Source organism: Rhipicephalus sanguineus, chromosome 3, assembly GCF_013339695.2.
Source record: "Rhipicephalus sanguineus isolate Rsan-2018 chromosome 3, BIME_Rsan_1.4, whole genome shotgun sequence".
NCBI classification, from domain to species: Eukaryota; Metazoa; Arthropoda; class Arachnida; order Ixodida; family Ixodidae; genus Rhipicephalus; species Rhipicephalus sanguineus.
Window position 1 is genome coordinate 231,417,573 of NC_051178.1, and position 25,251 is coordinate 231,442,823.

Genomic DNA, 25,251 nt, shown 5'->3' on the forward strand with positions numbered 1-25,251 from the left:
TTTTAAGCACCATTTATAGTGTGCCTAAAAATACTACTTCGCACAGCATGAAGGCGTGTCCACCAGGCTGCACAATGTACTAGTTTTTATGACTTTCAAACATAATTTGAAAATAAAAATCCTACTAAAACCTCAAAAAGAATGCTCGATTATGTCACTATAATTCATGGTCTTTTCATTCACACTAGGCTCCAATCATGCACTGGCTGTTTGTCCTTCCCTTTAGAAAACAATGGAAACCATATTGCAAGTACCGTATTGCATGTAATTGATACATAATTGATACATTGATACATAGGGCACAGCGAAAAGAAGACAAGCACATGATGCAACTGTGAAGATGGTTCTTTAATGGATTGCTCATGCACGTAATGCTGCAAACTGCTGGAACACTTCCAGCACATGAGGGTCGATGTCGCTGGTGAACAAAAGTGATTCCAATGTGGTCACATACTTGAAGACATGTTCATGGTGCTGCAACAAAGAGTGAAACACAAAATTCAACATCTGTAGCCCACACTATATGCCACATTAACTTCTCACACTACCATAACATCTACTGCTTGGGTCAACAAGCCAGAAAAAAAGAATCAAAAGGGCTCCTCAACTGCCTGCATCTTATTGCTTTTTGCTTGAATAATAATAATAACATACGGTGTTTTTAGTGCCAAAACCACAATATGATTATGAGGCACACCGTAGCGGAGAGCTCCCGAAAGTTCACCGTCTGGTGTTCTTTATCTTGCACTGACACCGCACAGTACGCAGGGCTCTAGCACTTCACCTCCAACGAAATTCGACCGCTGTGGGCAGGATCGAACTCACAACCTTTGGGTCAGCAGCCGTGTGCCATAACCACTGTACCACCATGGCAGTCTGCTTTTGCTTGATGCTGACCACAAATGCACAAATATGCACATTAGTACAATTTATAAAGAAACAGTATGCCCAGCGTACAGTAAACTCTCAATAATTCAAATTTGAGGGCACCTCAGGTTTTGTTTTAACTATCAGAAGTTCTCATAAATATGACTACAGGCAACACACTAACTAGAGTTTTGATGGTTATTGTTTCTCAGGGCCGCAGCAGCATCATAGGTAGCTCTGCATGATTTCCAGTAAAGTTTCTAGACGTTTGCGGTCATACTGGTACTCGTTATTATACAATGCATGCACGTGTGTGTAATCAAAGGGCAAGATGTGTTGTGTCCCGTGGTAGCTCGCAGCCCCTTCCCATTAGTAAAATGCTTTCCCACATGACAGCAATGTATTGCGGCAAGAGTGAAGACCAAGGCCAGACCATCTCAGTTTAGTTTTTTCTTTTTTCCTCAGTCAGCACGCGAATCTTGATGCACATGGTTTGCCTAGTTTGGCCACTCTTCAGGCAGGAAATTGGCTTTATTTGCGACTGTTAGGGACACAAAAATGAAAATGTTCAGGTAGGAGCAACAAAGGCAGCAGATATTTCAAGGCATGCTCCATGGTCAAGCAAAAAGTTTTAATTAACCGAATTTGTGAAATGGGGCAGTTTGAATTAGGCAGCTTCAAAATACATTGAAAACATACAGGCCAACCAAAAATTTAAGATTTGTTTGAATTAGCCAAAAGTTTGAATTATCAGAGTTTTTAATGAGAGTCTACTGTATTATGTTCACTAGTAATACTTTTATGAACAAGCCATCATTCTACAATGCTGACAAGTGATGCACAAACACTTTTTAGAGGTATGTTGCAGATAACAATTTGAAGAAGTGGTTGTCCTGCAATGTAGACCACTAACATTACGAAGGTGCCTTTACGAAGGCCTTTGAAATATGTGAAGGGTGGGAACAATGAGCTGTTTCTGTAGATCGCAGAGGTGATGAAATCTATGATAAGGCCATAATAGAGATTTTTTTTCACAGCCCGCTTCAAGGTTAATTGGACTAACCATATTCTAGAATGCCCCTCCACTCAACGCTCTACCCCGACTCAAAAATGCCGATGGCAGCACTGCCCCGAGGCAGGCATGGTCACTACATATAAGCGATAATAGGCAGCAATACTTCATAATCGCAGTCTCATAATTAGTAAGGCACTGGTGCTGTGATCAATTTGGTCGAGTGAAGGACGAACTTCAAGTCGAGGCTCGTTTGAGAATACAGGGGGTAAGGCTTGCTTTCATCTATCTTACAGTGGTCGTGCAGTCGTAAATTAGGAGGAAGTGAAGGAACTGGACAAACTGAACAAAGATATGAGGTATACCACTAAACAACACCACTCATTTAACAAAGCAGTTGCTGCAAGAAACTTCAGTGCGAGGCAGAACCCTTATAATATGCTGTGACCCTGCAGAAAAACTAAGGACGCATACACACCAGTGACACACATGCGTGGCAAGATGGATACCAATACCAGTGCTTGACTTGAGCACTATACAGTCATGCATGTACAAGCCATGGGTTCTGATTTCTGCCAGGAGCTTAAGGGGAGACGTGGGTCTTCAAAAATGGTTTTTTAAAAGTTGGGTGAATGGCATGAAATTTAATACACTTATTCAGCTTTTTCTGCAGATTCAAAATCTCTAAGCAGATTTTTAATAGCTGTATTAGAACAAAAGATATGCAATTTCTAACACATATTTAAGCATATTTCTTACGGGGATTTTTGGCAACTTTGCTTCGTCAAACACAAAAACAAAGTACAGTGGAACTTCGATTATACGTCCCCCGGTTCTGCGACGACCCGCGTTTTACGACGAATTGGCTTGGTCCCGGCAAAACTCCCATAGAAATAATGTATTAAAAACCTCAATTGTACGACGCAATTTTACGCCGGCCCCGCCTCGTACGACGCTTCGCTGGACTGTCCGAGAAAAAAAAAAGACCTACGATGACGCGGGCTGGCACGCAAACACACTGCGGCCGGGCGAAAAAAGTCGGGAAACCGAGGAACCGAGTTCGTATCCGCGCTGCCACCACAGGGCCTCTTCAATTTTTCGACACGCGTTCGGCCATAGCTAGCCAGAGCCAACATTGGCCGGAGCCAGCCGGAGCGCATTCGTTTTGTCGCATTGCACTGCGCACTTCCGTTGTCGCCTTTTTTTTTTTCTCTCTCTTCTTTTGGGTGGTTTTGTAGTGACCGTTGTGAGCAGATAACATGGCAGATAATTTCGAGCTCGCTTTCTAGTATGCGATAACTTTCACTAGATTTCGTGTCGTTATACCGGACGTGTTGAACGGCGATTGTTGAGCCAACGTTTGCGACAGCCACGGGAACCGGAACTCGCCGTTGTCTAGCTACCAGAGGGCTGGGGCGTTTTAGCCGCTCGCGATTGGTCGAAGCTTGCAAATCGAATAGGCCTACTGCCGTGCTGCCATTCAGCCATTCCTTCACGTGTTTGCCTCATCGGTTGGTTGTGCTGCGCCGCAGCTTCTGTGTCCACGTGCAAAATTTTCTGTGTTCGGACATTGGTGTGCGAGGAAGCTTTCGAATTCTTGGTTGCGAGTGCTGCGTCTCGCAATGTCGCGGAACCGAAAACCGCTGACGCTCGGAGAAAAGCTTCGCATAATCGAGGAGGCGGAGAAGCGGAACGGAGCAACAAAGGCCAGCATTGCCCGCGACCTGAACATTCCTGAGTCGTCGCTGAAAACGATCCTCGCGAAGAAGGACAGCATCCTACTAAGTGCGGCAAAGTTCGGCCTGAACAGGAAGGCCGCGAAAGATGGCAAATATGTTGCCATGGAGAAGGCCCTCGTTGAGTGGTTGCGTCAGGCCCGCAGTTCAGGAATTGCCGTGGATGGCGCAATTTTGAAGGAGAAGGCTGAGACAGTTGCATTGCGCTGCGGCATTGACGACTTTAAAGCCTCCAATGGCTGGTTGGATCGCTTTAAAAAACGCAGTGGAGTTGTGTACAGCCGCTGCTGTGGAGAGAGCGCGTCAGTCAGCTCCAACACTGTAGAAAAGTGGACTGCATTGCTGCCGGAATTGATAAGGGAATACAAGCCGTCCGACGTGTTCAACGCGGACGAAATATGCAGCCAGAACAGACATTGGCATTCAAAGGAGAGAGCTGTCACGGGGGTAAGCGAAGCAAAGAGCGTCTTACCGTATTGCTTTGTGCTAATGAAGACGGCTCTGAAAAGCTTCCTGCCCTCGTGATCGGCAAGTTTGAGAAGCCGCGATGCTTCAAGAATTTGAAAAGGCTGCCGTGCCAGTACACGTTCAACCGGAAAGCCTGGATGACGGCTGCTATGTTTTCTACATATCTGCAGCAGCTGGACTCCAAAATGGGGGCTAAGAACAGAAAGATTCTTCTTCTGCTTGACAATGCGCCATGCCATCCATCAGATATGTCGCATTTGAGAAATGTGAAAGTTGTATTTCTGCCCCCCAATTGCACTAGCCAGCTGCAGCCACTTGACGCTGGCGTCATCAAGTGCATGAAACAGAAATATCGGAAGTTTCTGGTGCAGCGTCGGCTGGCGGGCATGGAACGCAAGCAGTTGGATAAGAAGCTTTCTGTGCTTGATGCAATGCACTACATTGCTAGTGCATGGGACGCAGTCACGCCAGAAACCATCGCCAACTCCTTCAGGCACTGCGGCTTTAATAGAAGTGGTGCTTGTTCTACCAGTGAAGCTGCAGTGCCTGTTGACGACGAACCAGAGTTCGGCAGCCTGGAGCTGCCTGGATCTTTCGCGGACTATGTTGGTGCCGACGACGACGTTGCAGTGTGCAGTGAAGTGTCGCTGGATGACATTATCGAAACTGTGCATCCCGCCGCTGCGGGAACTTCCGACGAGGAAGAGATGGACGACACCGCAGAAGCTAGCGCGTCCGTTCCGACTTACGCGGACGTGTTGTGCTACGTCGACCACATTCGGCGGTTTGCTTGCGCACGCGACGAGATCGGCGACTTGCTGCCAGATGTTGCAGCTATCGAAAGAAAGCTGATGCGTCGTGGCTGGGCAAACTCTCAGAAGAAAATCACAGATTTTTTTAAAAGGTGAGAAATAAAGGTTCGTTCACACCTCCGATAAAATGCGTGGTTGTCATTTTTTCAATTAATTTAATCTACCTTCCTCGGAGCAGCAAAGGTTTGTGCCGCGAACTTTCTTAGGCATTATGTGCCCGCTGTTGTGGGGCAACAATGACCGTCACTGCCTATATTCTCGGTTTTTCGATTATACGACGCCCGGATTATACGACGATTTTGCGCGGTCCCCTGAAAGTCGTATAATCGAAGTTCCACTGTATGTGGCAAGATTGCCAGGAAACTGGTCTAGCCGGTGATGCTATTTATTTTCTTATACAGTGCAGACCACTTATAACGTAACCGCATATAGTGCAGGACCGGTTATAATGCGGTCTTTTTCGACTCCCGTTTACCCTCCCATAGAACCGCATGTATACACATACCGCTTATTGTGCAGTCCCCCAAGATGAAATACCGTTTATAATGCGGTTGTGGGAAAATATTTCCGACAAACGCGGTAGCGAGTGCGGTTCTCAAAGGAGGTACGCCGCTGGGGAGGGAGCGACGAGGTTGTTACGAAGGGCGAGGGCACGCACAGTGAACGAACGAGGGGCGGAGGGAAGAAAAAGACCGCGGCAGCGTTGTGCGGGCTCGCCGAGTGGGGAAGGATGGTGGTTGCCTAGGCGACGAAGTAGCCTTTGCACCGGCGGCGGCAAGGCTCCGCGGCCGCTTGCCGGCAGCGCGTTCCGCATGGAACGTACAATCGCGTCCTCATCAAGCGCGCTTTAAAGCAAGTTTCCTGTCGGGAAAAGCGTCGTCGTTATCACACTTGCTACAGATATCGCGTTTGCTACCTCGTCCGCAAATTGAAAAGTTTTGCGGCTTCATGACGCGGGCTTTCGCCTTTTCTGCCAGTGCGCGGACTTAAACGAGCTTGGCGGGCTTTTGTCGCCATTGATCTCCCGGCCGCGAACACAAACTTTGTATCACGCGCACTGTTCTTGGGTTAGTGCTTGAGTGCGATATTTTCGACCTCCGATCTTCTTCTTGTCTTGGACAAACTTCCCGCGACAACATGCTGAACCGCAGGCTAGGCCTAATCAGCGTTGGTTGCTTTTCGGTAGCGGTCGCGGGCGATAAAAGTTGCGGTTTGGTGCGGAATCAACGAAACTTTTTGCGATGGCTGCACTTGAAGGGAAGGGAATCATATCGTTAATGAAAACGAGGGCATGGTTGGCACAAGCAACTCTCGAATGGTGGTTCCGGATTCGATTGCAATGTCTTGGACATCGCGTGCGCGCCCGTAAATCGAACGATCGGTACCACTCAGCACGTGAAATTTCGGTCGCGATTCGACATGGTTTCTGTGTAATGCGCATACCTCGAGGTAGTCGGCGAATTTCCGCGATGGCACTTTGTTTTGTTTGTTTTTTTCCCCCGTGTTCATTTCGTTGGCAATGCGGGTCTTTGGCGGTTAATTTTTGAACATTCGGAGATTTAAGTGCTTGTAAGCGCCCCAAATCGCATATGTCGATTATCGGACACGCGAGGCTACATGCTCAACACGTTTTGCGAAAGTGCAGACTTTGAAGAAGGTTGTTTTGGTTATAGTGCGGTACCGCTTATAGTGCGGATATTCGCGACTCCGGCGACTTACGTTATAAGCGGTCTATACTAATGTTGTTCACCAAATTATCATTCTCGATTATCAGAAAAAGTATGCAGCAAGAAAATTTCACTCACATTTACGTCTATTTATTTTGCATTCAAAGTTTGTTGAAGACAATCGGATTAGCAGCACCGGCAAAACCAGCTCTCTGGCAGCCTTGCCACATAATTTGTTTCTGTGTTTGACAAAGCAAAGTTGCCAAAAATTCCTGTAAGAAATATGCTTTTAGAGATTGCACATCTTTTGTACTAATGCAGCTACCAAAATTCTAATTATAGATTTGGAATCTGCAGAAAAAATGGGATAAGTTTGTTAAATTTCGTTCAGTTCACCCAACTAATAAAAGAAATAAAAAAAAGACCCGCGTCTCCCCCTTAAAATGAATGTTGATGTGACTAATTGTACCTGAAAAAATACTTCTTGCAGGCGACCCAGCGTCCACCGAAACCAGTAGGTCTGGAAGTTTGTGCCTTCCACCTCACACTGGCCAATGTGCTCGGTCAATGTCATGATGAACCTCTGCAAGAAAGGTCACAATGGTCATTTCGCTCGGGGTCCAAACAAAAATTTAAGTAGACTTTATAAATATCTATAGACATTGTGGGGGCGCTATATCACCCTGTAAAGGCGACTGCCGTAGCTTGGGCATGGCCACTGTGTTTGGAACACACGTGCTTTGCGCGTAAGGGGAGACGTTCGACCAAGGTCAGGGATGCGCTGGCTGTAACCCGAGTTTAGCGCGGTGGCGCTGGCATCGCCGCCGCGGAGAATTTAGGCCAGCGCATAGAAACGGCAGTGAGTCTCTTTTGGGGTGTGGCGGCGCGCGCGGATGGACGTCTCCCATTGTGGGTCCGGGGGGGACGGTACTGCGGCTCGCTTCCCTCGGGCCCTTGTGGTGAGTCGTGCATCGGCGGCGGCGCCGCCTTCGTGGTTTATTGTATTTTATGTCTTATGTATGTCTTATGTTATATTGTATTGTATGTCTTATATTGTCTTGAGTGTGCGTGTTGTTTTCCCAGTATTCATTGTCAGCGTATAAGTCTAGCGTTTACTAGCGTGTTACTAATTCGGCCGGCGAGCTCGCCATATATTAAAGAAGTGTTTAATAAACCTCCACGTTTTGTTGCACGACCGCGTGGACTGTCTCCGTGTGTTCCGAGGGCGGCGGCGTTATATCAATCAGACCCCACAACATACTATAATTCCCACTGAAGGACACAATAACCAATCAGCAGCTGTTAATTTATTAAAAGTCATAAAGTGAACCTAAATTGAAATGCAGAATTGATGTTGGTCCATGCGCAAGGCATGCCCTTTTCTGGCACTACCACTAGTTTGGATATTAAGCTTCAAAATCTTCTGTAACGAACACAGACATTCTACATAGCTTAATAAAGCCATAATAAAGGCTTTGAAATGATTTACTTTATTTAACTAATATATGGTTCCAGTCCCATCGGGGATTTTTGCAGAAGAAATAGCAAATACATAAACAACATAGCAATACAGTAGTACAATGCGGCCAGAATATAGAAAAAGAAAAGAGTAAGGCAGTGCTCTATCTGTGCGCCTTTCTGTGTGTTCCATCTTTGTTGCATTGCTTTATCTTTCATAAGGCAAGATGAAATAAAGTTTAACAGTGCATTCCGAGATATGCGCTGAAAATTGCCCGACTGCCACTACAATGCTGCTAGCCAGGTGAAATTTGGCATCAATGCATCGGGATCTCAAATGTACCTAATGAAAAATAATGTGCCTATTTCATTGCCTACTTCATGGTAGCCATAGTCAGGCAAGCATGTCGCATTCCACCCAGCACAAGTGCCTCACTTTTATCACAGGTGATGATACATTACAGCCTATATGCATTACCCAGTAGCACATCCTTTGAGCAGTTAAGGTACTGCACTTATATTACAACAAAGTGAACAATGCATTGAGCTTGCTTACTGTGAGAAGGCTATTAAAGCACACGTCATCTGCGTCTAGTTAGTATGTTTTGTAGAAAAAGCAACCCTGCTGCGTATACCAGACTCAGTTTGACCTGCCCTAGCTAGTTACTTCATCACGGGCAATCGTGGTCACAAATGTAACCTCCCAACAATCCTATGCAACTCGGCAAACCATAACCTCTTTTTCTTCATTGAGCAGCCATAACAGCATACACAAAGGCCTTGCTTACAACAAATACTAACAAAGGGTGTACAACTACGATAAAGAAACGAAGAAACATGTCCCCACAATACCTGAAATATGATGAGAAAGAGGTTCTTGAGGTCACTTTGAGTGGCTTCTAGCTTCTCCTCCATCCTCTCGACCATCTCCTCTGTGGGATGGTCTTTGTCGCCTGAGTCACCCTGCATGAGATGTACGCAAACATTTCCCTTCAGCCACATCAACAGCATAGTTCAGCATTTTGCGTCTTAGACAATAAAATACATTATTCGAATTTATATATAGCAATTGCACAAGTGGAAGATATGCAATTAGTGCCGTTGTGGAAGTCTACATGTAATTGTATGTGTTTCACAGTGCGGTTGGTATTGGTGAGCGACACTTTTTATGGAATAATTGGGCGGCCAAATTGGGCGGCCAAAGTGGGCGGCCAAATTAGAAGTCGTAGAATTTCTCTTGTGGCAAGGTGTGTTACGGGCAAACTGGTCGATGTTTGAATATTCGCCTCAGAGAACACTTCGGTGCTGTAAAAAATTCTACGACTTCTAATTTGGGCGCCCACTGCAGCAGATGCAAATGTGAACCCTTGTTTCAAGAAACAGCCGTGATGTACAAAAATAAAGATCAAACAAGCCGTGAGATAATCAAGGCTTATCATATGCACGTGGATGCCGCTCGTTGTATCAGTCAAACCTCTATCGCACTGCACAAAAAAGAAATAGAATTTTTGAATGGCATGTTCCCGCGCTTTTCTTGTTTATCTGGCAATCACCATGTGGTTTAAATATTTTTTGTTTTATGTTTGTGCTCAAAATAAATTTCAGTTGAGAGTCAGCGCTCGTGTTGTGCGTTTCTTGTCCTTCGTCCGTGCCGCGCTGCACATTTTCCCGAAGAATTATGAATGCTGATGCCTACATTTAGTCTATTAAGTACTATGCAGACAACAGCAAGCTTATGAAAACATGACACAAGCAAGCAATGTGCATCTTGCAAGGTCCGACTTGTAGCAGCTCAATATGCGCGCACCCAGTATCTTGCAAAGCCTGCCTATGCATAGCATCGTCAAAACATGCATAATGCCTGCAAAGAGTTTCAAGCCAACAAAATACACATTTAACATAACCTCTGCTAAACTACGTATAAACAAGAGCTGTCTATAAGTTGTGTCATTGGCTTGGTTGTCAGTATAGCATTCAAAGCCATTCAGCCCATAAACTGTTTCCTACAATTAAATTTTGCCACTGAATCAAACAGCTGATCTTTTCTCAGTTCTTCAATTGAATGGCTACAATTAAAAATGTGTAAGATTCTTCCAAAGAGCTTTCGTGTAATCTGCACTGACAGAAGGATGATTAAAGGGACACTAAAGGCAAATAACAATTTATGTCACACTGAAAGCTCAATGTATGACAACGTCTAAAACTGCAATATTATCAACAGCAGTGCCCTACTTAACGAGAAATTAAGCTAAATGTATCACACGATGAGCGCCACGAGCAGCACGTTTTGATAATGATCCCGATGATGTATGAGAGTCTGCCTACAATTAATCACTAGTAATCAAACTAGCAGCAATAAAAAAAGAACCTTCCGTGTATCAAGAGACGTAATAAAATGCTGTTTGTTCATTTCTGTTTGATTCATGGAAAAAAGAACCTCTTTGGCGTTGCCATGGGGAACGGCGCACGTGGTTCAAAGGTTCCGTTTTCGCCGAACTGTGCTTCGCCCGGCGCCCTGCTTCGCTCACGCGGTCGCGCCTCAGTGGTAGTTTCGGTATCGCGTACTGCCGCGTGTGTTTTGCGCGCTCGTGAAAGTCGCTCTGACAGAAAGTTCGGCAAAATGCCGCATGCATGGGATGTTGCTGGATGCCCGAATGGCGCACGCTGCCATTGCACACCGCCGCGCAGTAAAGGCGGGCAACGTTGGGCACGGCAGCGTGACGTGTGACTGATTTCAGGCGGGTGATTTGAAGTGTGCTAACGCGATGCGGACCACTAAAACGTGATTTTATTTCAAAATAAGCACTTCCTTGGCACAAAAGTAGCACTACGAGGTTTCTGGACCGCTATTTCAACAATCAACGTCGACTTAATATTTGCCTTTAGTGTCCCTTTAAGAAGCGGATCTGAAAACAAATAGACATTTGCACCAGCATGCCAAGTTCTTAATTTCGTGAATTAGAAATAAAAAACCAGCCAATACAATGCTTCCCGCATAGGTTGGTCACTTCAAGGACATGTGATAAGTAGTGAGCAATGAAGGGTGCAAGCGGACGTCAGTATGCTTGGGAGTGAGTACTAATGAATCAAAGAGATAATGTGGTCTTAAACATGAATGAGTGCCGTTTAAAGTGACTGTGTAAGAAAGACAGTGACGCTGATTAACTGAGCGAGTGCCATTGTGTAGAAGTAGACAAGGGTATGAGTGCGATTGCACTCCAGTAAATGCGAATGAAAATGAACATGAATGGGAGTGACTGTTGGTAAGTACGACTTAACATGACAGGAAATTGAGCTAGTTGTCGATGAGTGTGAGCACGCACGAGCACGAGTGAATACATAGCCTGTGAAAATGTTGGAAAGCGAGTCTTAGTGCATAGTCACTTATCGTGCTAACATATGGCTCCCCAAAAAGCTTGTGCTGTGTTCAAAAATCATTAAACTACAGTCACTGACCAATGATATGTCTACAATTTCATTTGTAGAATGCAATGCAGTTCATTTTTAGCGATAGCAAGATTAACAAGGCTCCACAGAGATGACATAAAATATTACATCACGGCTGAATATTTTCTGGCTTAGCAAGCTCCCCCTTGCAGTAACAGTGAATTGAGGACATTTACTAAACAACAGAGGCTGGTTTTCTCTTTAACAATGCCAACAACCTTTAGTGCCTTGGCCTTTGGTAAAGTTAACACTGTCACTACGTGACATAAACCGCACCAGTTACACAGAGTGACTGACAGCACGAATGATTCCCTTACCATACGTACATCTTCAGAACGACTACCTTCCTGCACGCAAAAAAAGGAAAGCATTCAGTTAAGCAACCAAGCAGAACAAGCAGGTTGTGACAACAGCCTTACAGCATAAGAGCACAAAAAGCTACAGACACCCCACAGATGCACGAGTGCCAAAGCAAATAGATGCAACATTCCCACAATGTGAGGTCTCCAAGCTGCACAGCACAATGTATAATAAGTACAAGAAATAAAAACCATTCAATAACATGCGTATTTTCTGCATTCTATTTGTTTGGTTTCCTCAAACAAGTCGCCATACATGCATTGCAGAATCAAAAAGTGAGAACATAACTTGCAAATTAAAAAAAAAATGTTTTTGTACACATAAAGCAATTTTCTGTATAAAGCATTGCCCGTGAAACCTAAGTTTCTCAGACTTATATTTTTATGCACTACCATGACAAAGACAATGTGCCAACTAGACACTCATAATTTGCTGAGGTGTTTTACCTCCTCCCATACAGGAGGCCTCATCAATGCATACATACAGGGTCCACACCTGGGGTGCACGTTGAAATGGCCATGCCAAAATACAATGTAATCTAAACAAAAATTTTCTGTTTTCTTCAACTAAGGGCCAGCATTGATAAATTTTCCAAACAGACACACAACTTGCATGCGTGTCGATATCTGGCATGAAAGTCCTGAGCACCACCCGCATTTCTCTGCACACAAGATGCACACGACAAACATGTGCTGGTTCCAACGTGAGCAGGTTCATGCAGCCTTACAAACAAGAGCATGCAGTTAAGACACAACCTTTTTCATGTTCAGGAAAGCAATGAACAAACACAGTAGTCAGTGCACATTTATAGTTGTCTTGCGTTGCATCTTATGGACTGGTACGAGGCAGCCAAACAACAGTGATTTCCCTATATTTAACACTCAAGGCCCGATTCGTTTCAAAGAACCAGTAGTGCAAATAATATTACAGTCGCACCCGTTTATAACGAACTCGAAAGTGCCACGAAAAATGGTCGTTATATCAGTAGTTCGTTCTAAATGAACTCGGCCTCAAAAACATGCATTTAGCGAAGCCGCTTTCTTGCTAACAAAAGAGCTAACAACTCATCCGGTGACAAGCTAAGCCTTTTCGCTTTGTGAAGCGACGCCCGCTGCGTGCACGAGTGAATTAAACCTAAACTGCCTTTGCAATGAACCGACACCGTTTTACTGAAACGCGGTAGCGCCACGTGGAGCCGATCATCTCTGGCTAGTTGCGTGCAGCACGTCGCCTACACAGCTCACGACATTACTGCCGGGCCGCTTAGTGCTGTGCGTATTACGCGCATTTCTGCATTCTTTGTGCCCGCTTCACTTCGGACCGCGCACGGGTGTGGCGAGTAGCCTGTTCGTTCAACGTGGCGAAGACGCATTTTGCAAGCAACGCGCACTCTACGTCTCCGCGATGCTCTGACGGTCCTGCACGACGAGGCGCGGCGTGCTTGGGCAGCGCTGGCTTGGTTTGTCGCCTAATAAAACACGCAGTATACGCGCGTTGTAAGTGCATCAATGTTTCTCGGTGCCCATACCGCTTCAACACCAGCGAGCTACTTTCGTTTCCACGAAGTGACGTGCACTTTATCTCGCATGGTGCAGCGGCGGCGAGCTTGCGAACGCCGGCATCGCACGCTTGTACTGCTTGTACTGCTTGTACCGCTGTCAATCTACGCCACAGTTGCAGCCGTGCAGATAGCTGCAGATGACTGTGATAAGGTTGTCAGCAATAAGTCATAATGGCACGTTTATCGCCGGCCGCCACATCGCCCTCACTCTCTTCTGATGCTTATCTATGAAGGCATCGTCGCAATCGCGCGGAAGTCGTGATCATTGATCGACCGGTCTCTGCCGTTACCGAAAAGACAAAAGACAAAAGACATTTTGCGGCGCATTGTGGCGTAGACGCAGTGAACCTTTATGCGCCGAAAAGTTATTGTGGTCAACGCTTATTGCATTTTATGACTTCTTGCGTTCCAAGGCATAGGTGCATCGTAGGCAGTCGTAGGTGCAGAAAACGGCGCCACAAAAGGTTGCCGTGCGAAAGCCGACCGCAAGGCTTCATGCTGCCTCCTATTTATAAAAGACGATAGTCTTTCTTGGGGAACTTAGACGCAGATATTTTGGTCTGTCTTTCTGTTTGTATGTCTGTCAGCCGATTCAGCCACCCGGGCAAAGTTTAACCACTTTGTGAACGCCCAGCCATCTTGCACTGGTATCGCCGCTCATACTTGTGAACATTGTCGATCAAAAAGCAAATGTTATGCATACCTGAGGCGCGACATCAATACGTAAGTATTAGGTGGTGTGTTCCTTTACTAGATAATGCATAGATACGTAATTCTAAAGACCCTAGTGTTTCTTGCGCTGCGGTGCACTGAAAATGCTAGTGTTTTTTGGGCTGCGCTGCAAATGCGACGCTAGGAGCCAGATGCTGCTATTCAACATAGAGGAGGAGGACCCAAGTAGTGCGGCCAACAGAAGACTATCGTCTTTCGACGACATTTGCAGCGAAGCACGCAGATACGCGGCCATATTTTTCTTTACTCGTCACTGCCATTCGGCCGCTGAAGAAATGCCAGGAAAGTGAGTGACCTCGCTCGCAGCGTCCGAAATGAGCGTGCGGTGCTCGCCGATCCAGGGTATCTTTGTCGCAAGCAAACTGGAGCGGGGCACGCGCGAGTGCGCGCCTCTCTCATGCTTTAAAAGGCCTGTTTTAATATTTTTTCGCTTCGTATGTGCCATATTTTACCGCGTCCGTGTCTAAAGTGATCGTTGTAAAAGTAGGAGGCATTGAAAAATGTTCGCTATATGTGGACGCAATTTCAATGGGTAGCATAGAAAAATCGTAAGTGCACCGAAATATGGTCGTTATAACCGATAGATCGTTATACCCGGGATCGTTATAAGTGGGTTCGACTGTACTACTGAAAGTTCTCAATTGAAGAAAAGACTGGAATCAGCGCTTCAAGCCTCTAATTATAAAGCAGAAAGTTCTGTGCTCCTTAAAAAAGTTTGTAAATTCATATCAATCTATTACCGCTGATGAACGTTACTCTATATAGGGTATCTCTTTAAATACACTGGCATCAAACCCGGAACCTGCGTCCGTGTTCTGTAGCCACTGAGACAACCCGGTTGGTGATGTCTTGCTAACATGCCTCTGCATATTATGAAAACGCACTGCATATCCTGAGTAACCAATAAAACTGGCATATTTTGTGAGGAGATAGCAAGATTCTATGAGAGATCGTGTGCAAGGCTGACAATGAGAACATATATGCACCCTGACAGTGAAATCAAGAGGTACAAAAATTTCTGCCGACAGCAAAAATGTGAATGATCAATGCTGAAAGTACTACTACAACCTTGCTGAGCTTGTTCTTGGCGTCCTCCAGTTCTAACTCCAACTTTCTGACATGCTTGATCATCTTTCGTATGGTGAGGTGTAGGATCTCCCAAACATAAGGCCTGGAAAAAAGGAAGAAACGTACAACGAATTTTCAGACATCTACTGCCAGTGTAAAAAGCTGCACTTTCATGCAAGCTTGAAAAGCAGCCATATATATGCCACGAGTTATTTATGGTGCAACAGTGTATCCCATAGCAGAATGCCTGTACTGAGATTAAATGTTAAAAAAAAAAAGGCGCTACTGTTGTTTCCAATGCCTGCCTAATTTTAGAGTCATGTATGTTCACAAGGCAGGGCAGTGTTGGAAAAAGCAGTGCTTCCACAAGCCTTTTTGCTCAGTTTGGTGTAGGTTTACAATCTTTTGTATGGGAACCCCTGCCACAGACAGCACATATTTTTGCAACCGTTTCACCCAACACTTATGTGCATAATGAAGAACTTCGCCCCTTATTTGTGAACATGGTTCCACCTCAGCTTTTCCTGTCCAACATGGTGGAGTCATGTTGTGCTGAAGTGATTATCATGTCATCTCACATGATACCATGACTTATAGAAACCATTATATCAAACTGGCATCGCAAGTAGGTCAATGACATTTGTAAAATGCTCTTATAAAGAGGTTCGCATGCATGCACACTGCAATGTGGGTCAGGTTTTCAATTAACCTACAAGACACATTGTAGTGTCTATTGAGGTCACACAGAAGTGCTGCAAAAACTTAACACGTACCTCATGAAGTCGGGCGCGAGATCTTTGGAGAAGACCCAGTTAGCCACGGCAGAACATTCCACAATTTGCGTCTTCAAGTACTTGTCGACAAGGCCAATCATCATCTGGTAATGGCAGTGAAAAACACAGCAATAACCTTAACGTCTGCAACATTTGATTTCGCAAAGATCAAATGTCATTTCAAGAATGCGCTTAGCATGACATAAGACGTCCGCAGCAGAACTGTGTGCAAGTAATGAGCATCTCACAGTGATGCATGATATATTTGTATCTTCAAGTGCGACTTTAGTAAACTACAATTACTTAATTTTTTCAGCCGTAAGTAAACCAATTTTTTTTTTGTATTTTGCCTCTGTTTCATTATAGAAATTTTGGGTGACACGAGCATTTCGCACTACCCCGTGAGGTTCTTATCACCAAGGTATTACTGCAGAAAATCAATTTTCAAGCTGCACCTTACACTGGTACCTTATCAGAAATTTTTGTAACAGCTTTCTAAAACAGAGTACAGCAACTGGTGGTGCACGAAGTATTTTTGTATAGCAGAGGCCACAAGAATAAAGAACAGGCTGAGGGGAAGTCAACAAGCCATTACATCTTGGTGATAACACAGTCAACCATTCTAACATATGTATAAATGCGCGCGCATGTGTGTGTGTGCTATGTATCGTTCCACTAACAATTGCAGCACTAATATAATCTTTACACCTTGATATTCACAGACAAGGTCTCATACAATAAGTAACAAAGTAAGTAGCAAACCTGTTGGTGGTTGTGCCAGAGATCATAAGTACTACGCAAAACACATATTTGAGCCTCCTCTGTAGATGCCAATGTCTTGAACACATAGTGAAATCTGTGAGAGAGAAAGAAAGAAAAATTGTTTAAACTACAAATGCTACAGATTGCTAAACTTATCCCAACCTCACCACATTCACGTTTGCCCTGGCATACAGGCAGAGCACCACTGAGGAGACCCTTTCCTCAATTTGTGACAAATTACCAATGCGAAGTATCTGCTGTGCAACCAGGCACTTACCCATGGCAATGCTAGTAGATGGTTTAACTGAAACAAAGCTTTTACAGGCACTTGATATAACTGCTACGTTGGGGCCTGTAAGACACTAATACACAAAAACAAGTTTCATTATGGCAACAGCGTGACAGACATCGACGAAAGGCAAAGAAACAGACTGAACACGGTGCTACAGCTGCAATGAAGCAGTACTGACTCGCCCAGTGTTCCAACTTACTGAAAAACAAGTTCTACAGTAATAGTACAAATGCGAAAAAAAGAACACAAATGCCATATAAATATAAATTTTTCCCTTCAAAAGTTCTCGAAGCATATCACTGAAATAACTGACATATTCAAAAACGTTCCTTGACTCGAAACTCCACTTCAAGGGATCCTTAAGGTCAGATCAGAGTTTAAAAAGTCATCCTCGACTCTCCTCGAGTGGAGAGAATCTTCATTGTGCTTGAGAATCTTGAGGCAGCACAGACACTACCTCAAGCGCTCCTTGAAACAGTTTGTACAAAAACACGGTGAACGTACGATCATTCACCTGCCTTTTTTTGGAAATCATTTCGCATGCTCACGATGTTTCTGCTAAGCTTACAAGCAAATCCAAAGAGACCTCTTTGCTGAGGCACTGTATAAGGGGCCGGCTCAATCCCCCTTGCAGCGTGTGATGGAATGCACTGTGTGTGTTCCCGCTTTCAAGAGAGTTCCTTTACTCAAACGCAGAAGAGTTGAGTCATACGACATGGACAGTTGGCAAACAGAATAATATGTAGACTGCATGCAGACGTGCTCCAACAGCAGCACTATTTACTGCAAATTATCATGAATTAACTGGTGTCCTTGAATGACCAATGTGGCCAAAGTGTTCAAATAGCAAAGCCATATGCAATAAGTTATGAAACGGAAATGATACTGTACACTTCAAGACAGATTGTTAAGGGAGGCGAAGAGAAGGGTCATAAATCTACGGTTTCTTTTTTTTCAGATCACTGACAAAATATCCCTGGCTAACTTTCTTCAAAATTCAGTTTACAAACAAATCTTCTCCCCCCCCACAAAAAAAGCAAAAGAGAATGTGATGCTACTCACTTGGCAATGCCTGCAAACGAGTGCGAGAAGGATTTGCTTGCAATGTACAACAAGGTCTCCACAAAGACTTGGATTTTTAGGGGATTGTGTGCAGGCTCCACTGAAATTGTGATATGCAAGACGTGAGCCAATTTCAACCAGCAGATTGCACAGTAACGAGCTATGGAGCCAAAGAGCAAAGCATGGCAATGCAGAACCTCAAACATTTTTAAAGTAAAATAATTAGGGGTGTGCGAATATTCGAAATTTCGAATATTTTTCGAATAGTGTTTGCTATTCGATTCGATTCGCACTGGAATTTTACTATTCAAACTATTCGAACTTCCCAAAAACAAATACAGTCAACGTCAGATTGAAAGTGACCCCTTCAGATTTTCAATATGCTTCACCTCATTACACTCTCGTATTGCGGCAAAGCTGCCTTTCAAGCTCCGTTACGGTCGAACTTTGCCAAAACACAGTCAACGTCCGATTAGAAGTGGTCCCTAAATTTTCAGTACGCTTCACCTCATCACCAACCCCGTATTGCGGCAAAGCTGCCTTTCAAGCTCCGTTACGGTCGAACTTTGCCAAGACACAGTCAACGTCCGATTCGAAGTGGTCCCTAGATTTTCAATATGCTTCACCTCATCACACCCCCGTATTGCGGCAAAGCTGCCTTTTAAGCACTGTTGCGGTCGAACTTTGCCAAGACAGATTGGAAGTGGTCCCTAGATTTTCAATATGCTTCACCTCATCACACCCCCGTATTGTGGCAAAGCTGCCTTTCAAGCTCCGCTACGGTCGCAAATGTATTAACTCAAGAAAACGCTGGTTCCAACATGGAGATGAAAGATGTGGCAGAGTTGGGGGCTCAATTATTGCTGTTTGGGACCTGAAATTTGGGCAGGAAGTCCGAAAAATCGGACGCCGAAGTTTTTTAGCATCCGAAATTTCAGATGTTCTTATAGTATATCGATGTCTACGAGGCAGATTTGGAACTCCGGACTTGAAGGGAGCAGACCCTTTGTCCGCCACATCAGTTGAGCTTCCACAGAAGTTGGAAGAGGAGGAGAGGCTGAGGAAATGGCATCTTTGCCTATCACGTGTAAAGTGTTGTCGGCAGCACTTTGTTTGCACCAAATCATGTACATAAATAGAATTCGGCCTCTACATTGCCTCATTTTTGATAAGACAACTATGAAACACCACCCCACCAGTGCTTCATCAACCTAGCGAAAAGAAACAATTTCATGATGCTATCTCATAAGAATATGCTTAGGAATCCTCTCTAACATTTTTTTCTGCAATTTCGCTTCGAAGTATTAGAAAAATATTCTAGAAATATTCGAGAAATATTCGAAAAATATTCGATTCGATTCGCACTCACACTTCAATATTCGAATTCGCTTCGCACCCAAAATTTTGCTATTCGCACAGCTCTAAAAATAATAAGTTAGACGAAATGATAACACTTCCAGAATGCTAAATGAAGCAGCATTCACTGACAGCAGGAATAAACTAAGATAAATGGCACCACTTGTAAAATTCCTCTGTCCTTGCATGTCACAAGCCTGCAACACAAGCCTGTAACATACAGGCTTGTGAAAACAGCCTTAAGAGTACAAATAAGAGCCAGGAATGGCAGCAAACTTCGCCATTCATTGTATTCATGGCTACTAATGGCTCACTGCACAATGCATGAAAACGAAGAAGTGTGGCCCATGCAAATGTAAAATTCCTACGTCCTTATATGTCACAAGCCTATAACATACAGGCCAGTGACAACATGTGGATAAGGCTAGTAAATCATGTAACACAGTACAGTCAACGTCCAATTTTTCGGACTCCCTAGGGACCGCAAAATCGTCTGAAAAAACGAATTCATGTTTTCTTATTCCGCTCAAGCGGCCAAATCGCCACAGCCACATCCAAAATAGCTTTAACGCCTTCCAGTACACGTACTATCAGGCATTTTGGTGCACAACCAGGCTCTCGCAAATACATTCGGTACCTGCCGCGAATTTGCGCCTCGTGATGAGCACCGCTGATACCAGCAAAGCGCGGAATAGATAACGGCTCTCTAGCATGGAGTGTTTGGAAACGATGACACGGAACACAGACTGTGGTGGAAGAGTGGATGACTCATCCAGCTTTACCCGATGCGTGTGCACACACATCGCCGAATCTCCGCCAATACGCAGCCTTTGCTACCGTGTGAAGCCGATCATTTCTAGTTGTGTGCAGCACATCGCTAACTAAGCTGACGCCGTCACTGTACTGTTGCTACACCGTACGCATGCATTTGTCATGAAAGGGTTCGTGATACCCACTCCGTTCCTGACCGCACACGGGCGCGGCAATGGCGAGCTGGTTTCGTTCGTGAAGGCAACGTGTCTGTGCGGTGCACTTAGTGGTCTCGCACAAGGAGGCAGCACAAATGGCGGCGCGGCGCGTTTGGGTTCTTGCCTATTAAATGCGTGCAGCACGCATGCAATTGCGCTAGGCCATATGCACTACCGAGCAGTTAACTGAAGATGCTTATTATTGTAAGGGTTGTCAGCGATTAAGCCATACTGGCACGTCTACCACCTGCCGCCATCATGCTTCCGTGCATTTCCGCTGCTTATCCGTAAAGACATTACCGCACGGCGCCGTCATAGTGGCCCCTTTGAATTTCTGGTCTGCTTCACCCCGTAACACTTCGACAACGCGGCAAAGCTGACTTTCAGACTCTGCTACTGTCGCAAACAGATCGACTCGTGAAAGCACTGGTTCGAATCTACGAGATGACAGAAGCAGCAGAGGTGGGGGCTTCAATTGATGCCTTTCGGGCTTGCAACTTGGGTAGAAAGTCGGAAAAATCAAACACCGAAGAGTTTCAGTGTTCGAAATTTCAGACGTTCTTATACATTGACGTCTATGGGGCCCGGTGACGTTGCTGCGAAAGCATCCAAATTTTCGAGCATGTCCGGAAAATCGGCCGTCCGAAAAATTGGCAGTTGACTGTAATAAGGCAAAAAATATCTCAGTTTGACGAATAAATATAGAGGCATTTCACGTCATAAAATAAATCAGCAACTGCAGTAACATTTTCTAAAGATAAAATAAAGACTTAACATTAAGTGTGAGAGTCCCTCAAACAAACACCAATAACCTTCAACAGAGGCAGTGCAAGAAAGGGGCGGCGCACTTACTGCCTTCGTCCTCCTGCAGAGGGTTGGGTAACTCAGCCAGAACCTCGAGGGCCTCCTCAGGTGTGCACTTGTTGCGGATGCAGCTGCTCAGCCGAGCTGCAACAGGTGCTCCGGGCAGGCCGTCTGCACCGATAAGAAGTGGCACTAGCATAAAATACGAGGATCTTGCAAAGCACACTGCAAAAACAATGTTTGCACAATATGGAGGTTGTTGCACTTGCCAAGAGGTCATGGCGTTCTACTACTGAGCGCAAGGCCACAGGTTCCATTCCCAGCTATCATGGCCACATTTCGATGGCGGCAAAATGCCAAAACGCCGGTGTGCTTGGATTTAGCTGCACATTAATGATGTAGTGGGGAGTGTGCTTAGAGTCCGCTGTGGAACACGAAGTTGCTTTGATGAGCACCAACAGACTGACAAGCTCGAACATCTTAGCCATCACATCAACTTAGTCACCTGACTAGCAAACGTTTGTTCCTTTTGGGCCTTCTGTTTCCACAATGAATCCCAGCTAGTTGACATTCATGAAAACGGGCTTGCTTGGCGAGTGAGAATGTATCGTTAGGGAATGCGCTTGCTGTTCTTTCTTTTGTTTTGTAGTGCAATACAAGGAAGTCGACCTACATTCAAGTCGACTTACAAACTTTAAATACGGTAGTTGCTGGTCCAAATGCTATCAACTTGGGCACAAGAAAAAGAAGAAAGTGGCCCATATTTTCATGAAGGCAAAATCATATTGCTGCCAAAGTACAGTGGTGCTGAATATGAGTTGCAACACGGTGGCCATGGTTGAAGGGGCCCGAAGCCTACACTGTAACAACAGCACACGTAAAACTGGTTTTGTGAATACCAGTAGTTCAAACAGTGTTTACGTCACTGATTGTTTTCTATGTTGGCGCCACTGTGCAGTGTTGGCGCTGTTTGACCACGGGCAGCTTGTTGCAACTCATGCTGAGCAGGATTGTACAACTGTAGTGCTCAATTTCCTTGTATGCTAGACTGACCAACATATGACAGGTTCACACTACTACTCCACCATCAGCTCAAGCATGCAGTGAAATTCAGATGTCAATTCACCTGCTCCCTCCTTCTCAAAACGGTAGTCAGGAACTGGCTTTGCAGGCAAAAAGGGGGCAAACGAGGCCGGCACAAGTTCCACCACTCGCTGGTGATAGGACAACCTGTTGCGAAACAACAATGTGTTTTCGTGGATTACAGATGAGGGCAGCATACAATCAAACAATGCGCTTTGCATTAAAATAAGCGCACACTAGTTCTTGACAAATGTTCCAAGTGCGACCACATGCATCTGAGACCACTGTCACGTGGGAAGGAGGCACGATGTAGTGACAGCTTCAAACAGTTTACCAAAACAGTAAAGTAAGTCATAATTATAAGGTGAATCCTCTAGCTAAGCTACTGCTAGTACTCTAGTACTGTTTATATCACTTATGACATAACTGCTTATAGTACAGGACCAGCTATGACGCAGCCGTTTCTGACTACTGTTTACCATCCAGTAGAACTGCATGTATAAGCATCCTGCTTATCGTGCAGCCCCCAGAGATGAATGACCAGTTATAATGCGGATGCCCGTGAATTTCGCCAGAAAATGAGGTAGCGAGTGTGCTTCTTGATGGAGTGTGCCAACCAGGGATAGAGCAACGAGGGTGATATGGAGGAGGAGACACGGAATGAATGAACAAGGAGCAGAGGAAGAAAAAAGAAAACAAGAAGAAGCCACAACAGCAGCTCGTCACGAGCATGAAGAGTGAGGAAAGGGGAGGGGGGGTTTCCCAGGCAACGGAAAAGCCTGTGCTATGGCTTGGCTCCGGCAGCGTGTTGGCCGCATGAAATGCGCCAGATGTACGCTCATATCAAGAATGCGTTTTCTGTCTCCTCTGCTTATACTAAGGAAAGTTAAACAGTTGCATCATTGTGAAGTGGTAGCTAGAGTGCAGATATTGTGTGCGTGACAACAACTCCATCGTCAGTACAGGCAGCATTCCACTAATTTAAAGGCTTTACGACCCAAGCTCTCACTTTTTCAATCCCAGTATGCTGACTTAAATTTAGATGTAATTAATTAGATGTAATTAAATTCAGATGCATTCATTTCAGTTGCGAATGATAGAGGCAGCCGGTTCCATTCAATAATAGTTTTGGGAATGAACAATTTAGCAAAAGTTGAAGTGTGGCTTCGGCAACACACGTTATAAGCTGTATTACTGCCAGTTTCTACACTTTATACTGTCTTCTATGTACAGACATGCCTACAGAATTTTGTGGGACAGCGTAATGGTGTCGTTAGAAAAGCTACTAGGCCTGCCATTCCCAACTTTGCACATTAGTTTAACAGTTTGAGTTGTTTTGCTGGCTATGCATTCCAGTAAAACCACATGGACCGCATGTAAAGAACAAGCAGCAGCTCCTTTAAACTGCTTCTCATCAGAAGCAGAAAAGGAGAAAGTTTGTGGGTCCCCAGACATATAAGGAAGGAGTGCGTGTAGTACACATGTTGTGCCATATTAAATGACAACCAGCTCTTGCCTGAGGCAACGATGTAACGCTTGTTGCAAGAAAACAGCCTTGGGATGGAGGGGATCCAAGGAGACGGCATCAGCCCAGTCGTCCCACGTCCATCGAAACTGGAAATTGCTCAGGTGATAGGCAAACCAGCTGCAGAACCTGGAAGTCAATCCATCAAGCGATGCTGTAAGTACGCCTGCTTACTGTATTCATTTGAATCTAGGACGATATCTTTTTCTGAACGCATTCGTCATGAAACTTCTAGATGAGCTCATATTTGAAGACTTCGTTGCTCTCCAATGCCACAGCAATTATGCATGCTTCTCATTGTGACCGAACACACACCTTGGCCCAGAAGTTTTGACATATTGAATGCGTACTGAGCCAGCGCATTCGTGTTTATTTCAAATTTTGCTGTAGCCGAGGCGGCAGCACCGAGCATGTGGTGTCAGAGTGGTGCCTAGAGGTGGTTGGAGCTTTTGGTGGTGATCACCGTCTTGTACTGCTTGCATTCCTCAAAAATTAGTTTTCTTTTAAGCTTTTTTTTGTTACACTTGAATTTAGAGGAGTCAGCTTAGAGTTGAGGCCGGCCTCGATTCGAGTAAACATGGTGTGCTTTTCCTGCTGTAGGTGTCACAACCATGCATGACAAGCTTGGGAAGGCAAGAACAACAATGCACATCGACTAAAGGGACCTCACCTGTCTAAACAGTCAGTGTTCATGGTGTCCAATTGCTCGTAGAGAAGCTCGACAGCTTGTGCAAGCTGAAATAGGTTGTCAAGTGCAAATGACCTCTCAGTATGGTTAGGACACACAGCAACATCTCTATATTATGGTCGTCTAAAAATGTGATTTTTTCAAACTGTATGCCTAGAAGCCCAAAGGCTCTGGAGATGTCCTTCCAGAATTATCTTTCATCCATTTTCGTCCTTTCCCTAAGCAGAATAGCAAACCACACTAGGGTGGTCTCTCTTAAAGGGACTGACAACCAATTTTTAGGGCACCTATTTTCTTAAGCGCGACGGAAAGCTAACTGGTCAGAGTGTCTAGCCACGGAATGGTAACGTGGAAAACACCATCAAACATTTTTAACGAGAATCTTTCTATCTGCGGCGAATATGAAGTCTTATACACACTTGACAACACATGCTGCAAACAGTGAGTGCGAGAGCAGTTCGTGTTCAAGCGCGGCAGTTTACTGCGCATGCGCCGCGGCTGGACATGGGCCACTGGCGTCCGCGAAGGCAGTGCCGCCTCTCACCACGCAACTCCTTTTACCTCGTAGGCAGCACAGAATAGAGCGGGGATAGATAATAATATACATACTTTAAATTTGAGGACCAATTATGGCACGCATGACAGCATCAGACTACGTACAGCAAAGTGACCGTCTTCATAATCCTGCTTCAAGGCTCTTTCGCTAGGCTGCGCAACATATCGGTTTTTGTTACTTTTTAGCACGAATTA

General features: G+C 45.0%; 1 protein-coding gene across 1 annotated transcript in view; it reads right to left on the minus strand.

Annotated features, from left to right (window-relative positions):
• Positions 1–327: 327 nt before the first annotated feature.
• LOC119388382 (nuclear cap-binding protein subunit 1-like) overlaps positions 328–25,251 on the minus strand; it is a 41,912-nt gene continuing 16,988 nt past the window's right edge. Inside the window, 11 exon segments of the mRNA XM_049413932.1 lie at positions 328–474; positions 7,032–7,145; positions 8,873–8,983; positions 15,189–15,291; positions 15,962–16,065; positions 16,724–16,817; positions 18,078–18,177; positions 21,254–21,376; positions 22,332–22,435; positions 23,805–23,942; positions 24,484–24,548. Coding sequence (XP_049269889.1) covers positions 361–474; positions 7,032–7,145; positions 8,873–8,983; positions 15,189–15,291; positions 15,962–16,065; positions 16,724–16,817; positions 18,078–18,177; positions 21,254–21,376; positions 22,332–22,435; positions 23,805–23,942; positions 24,484–24,548 — 1,170 coding nt within the window. The 3' untranslated portion in view covers positions 328–360.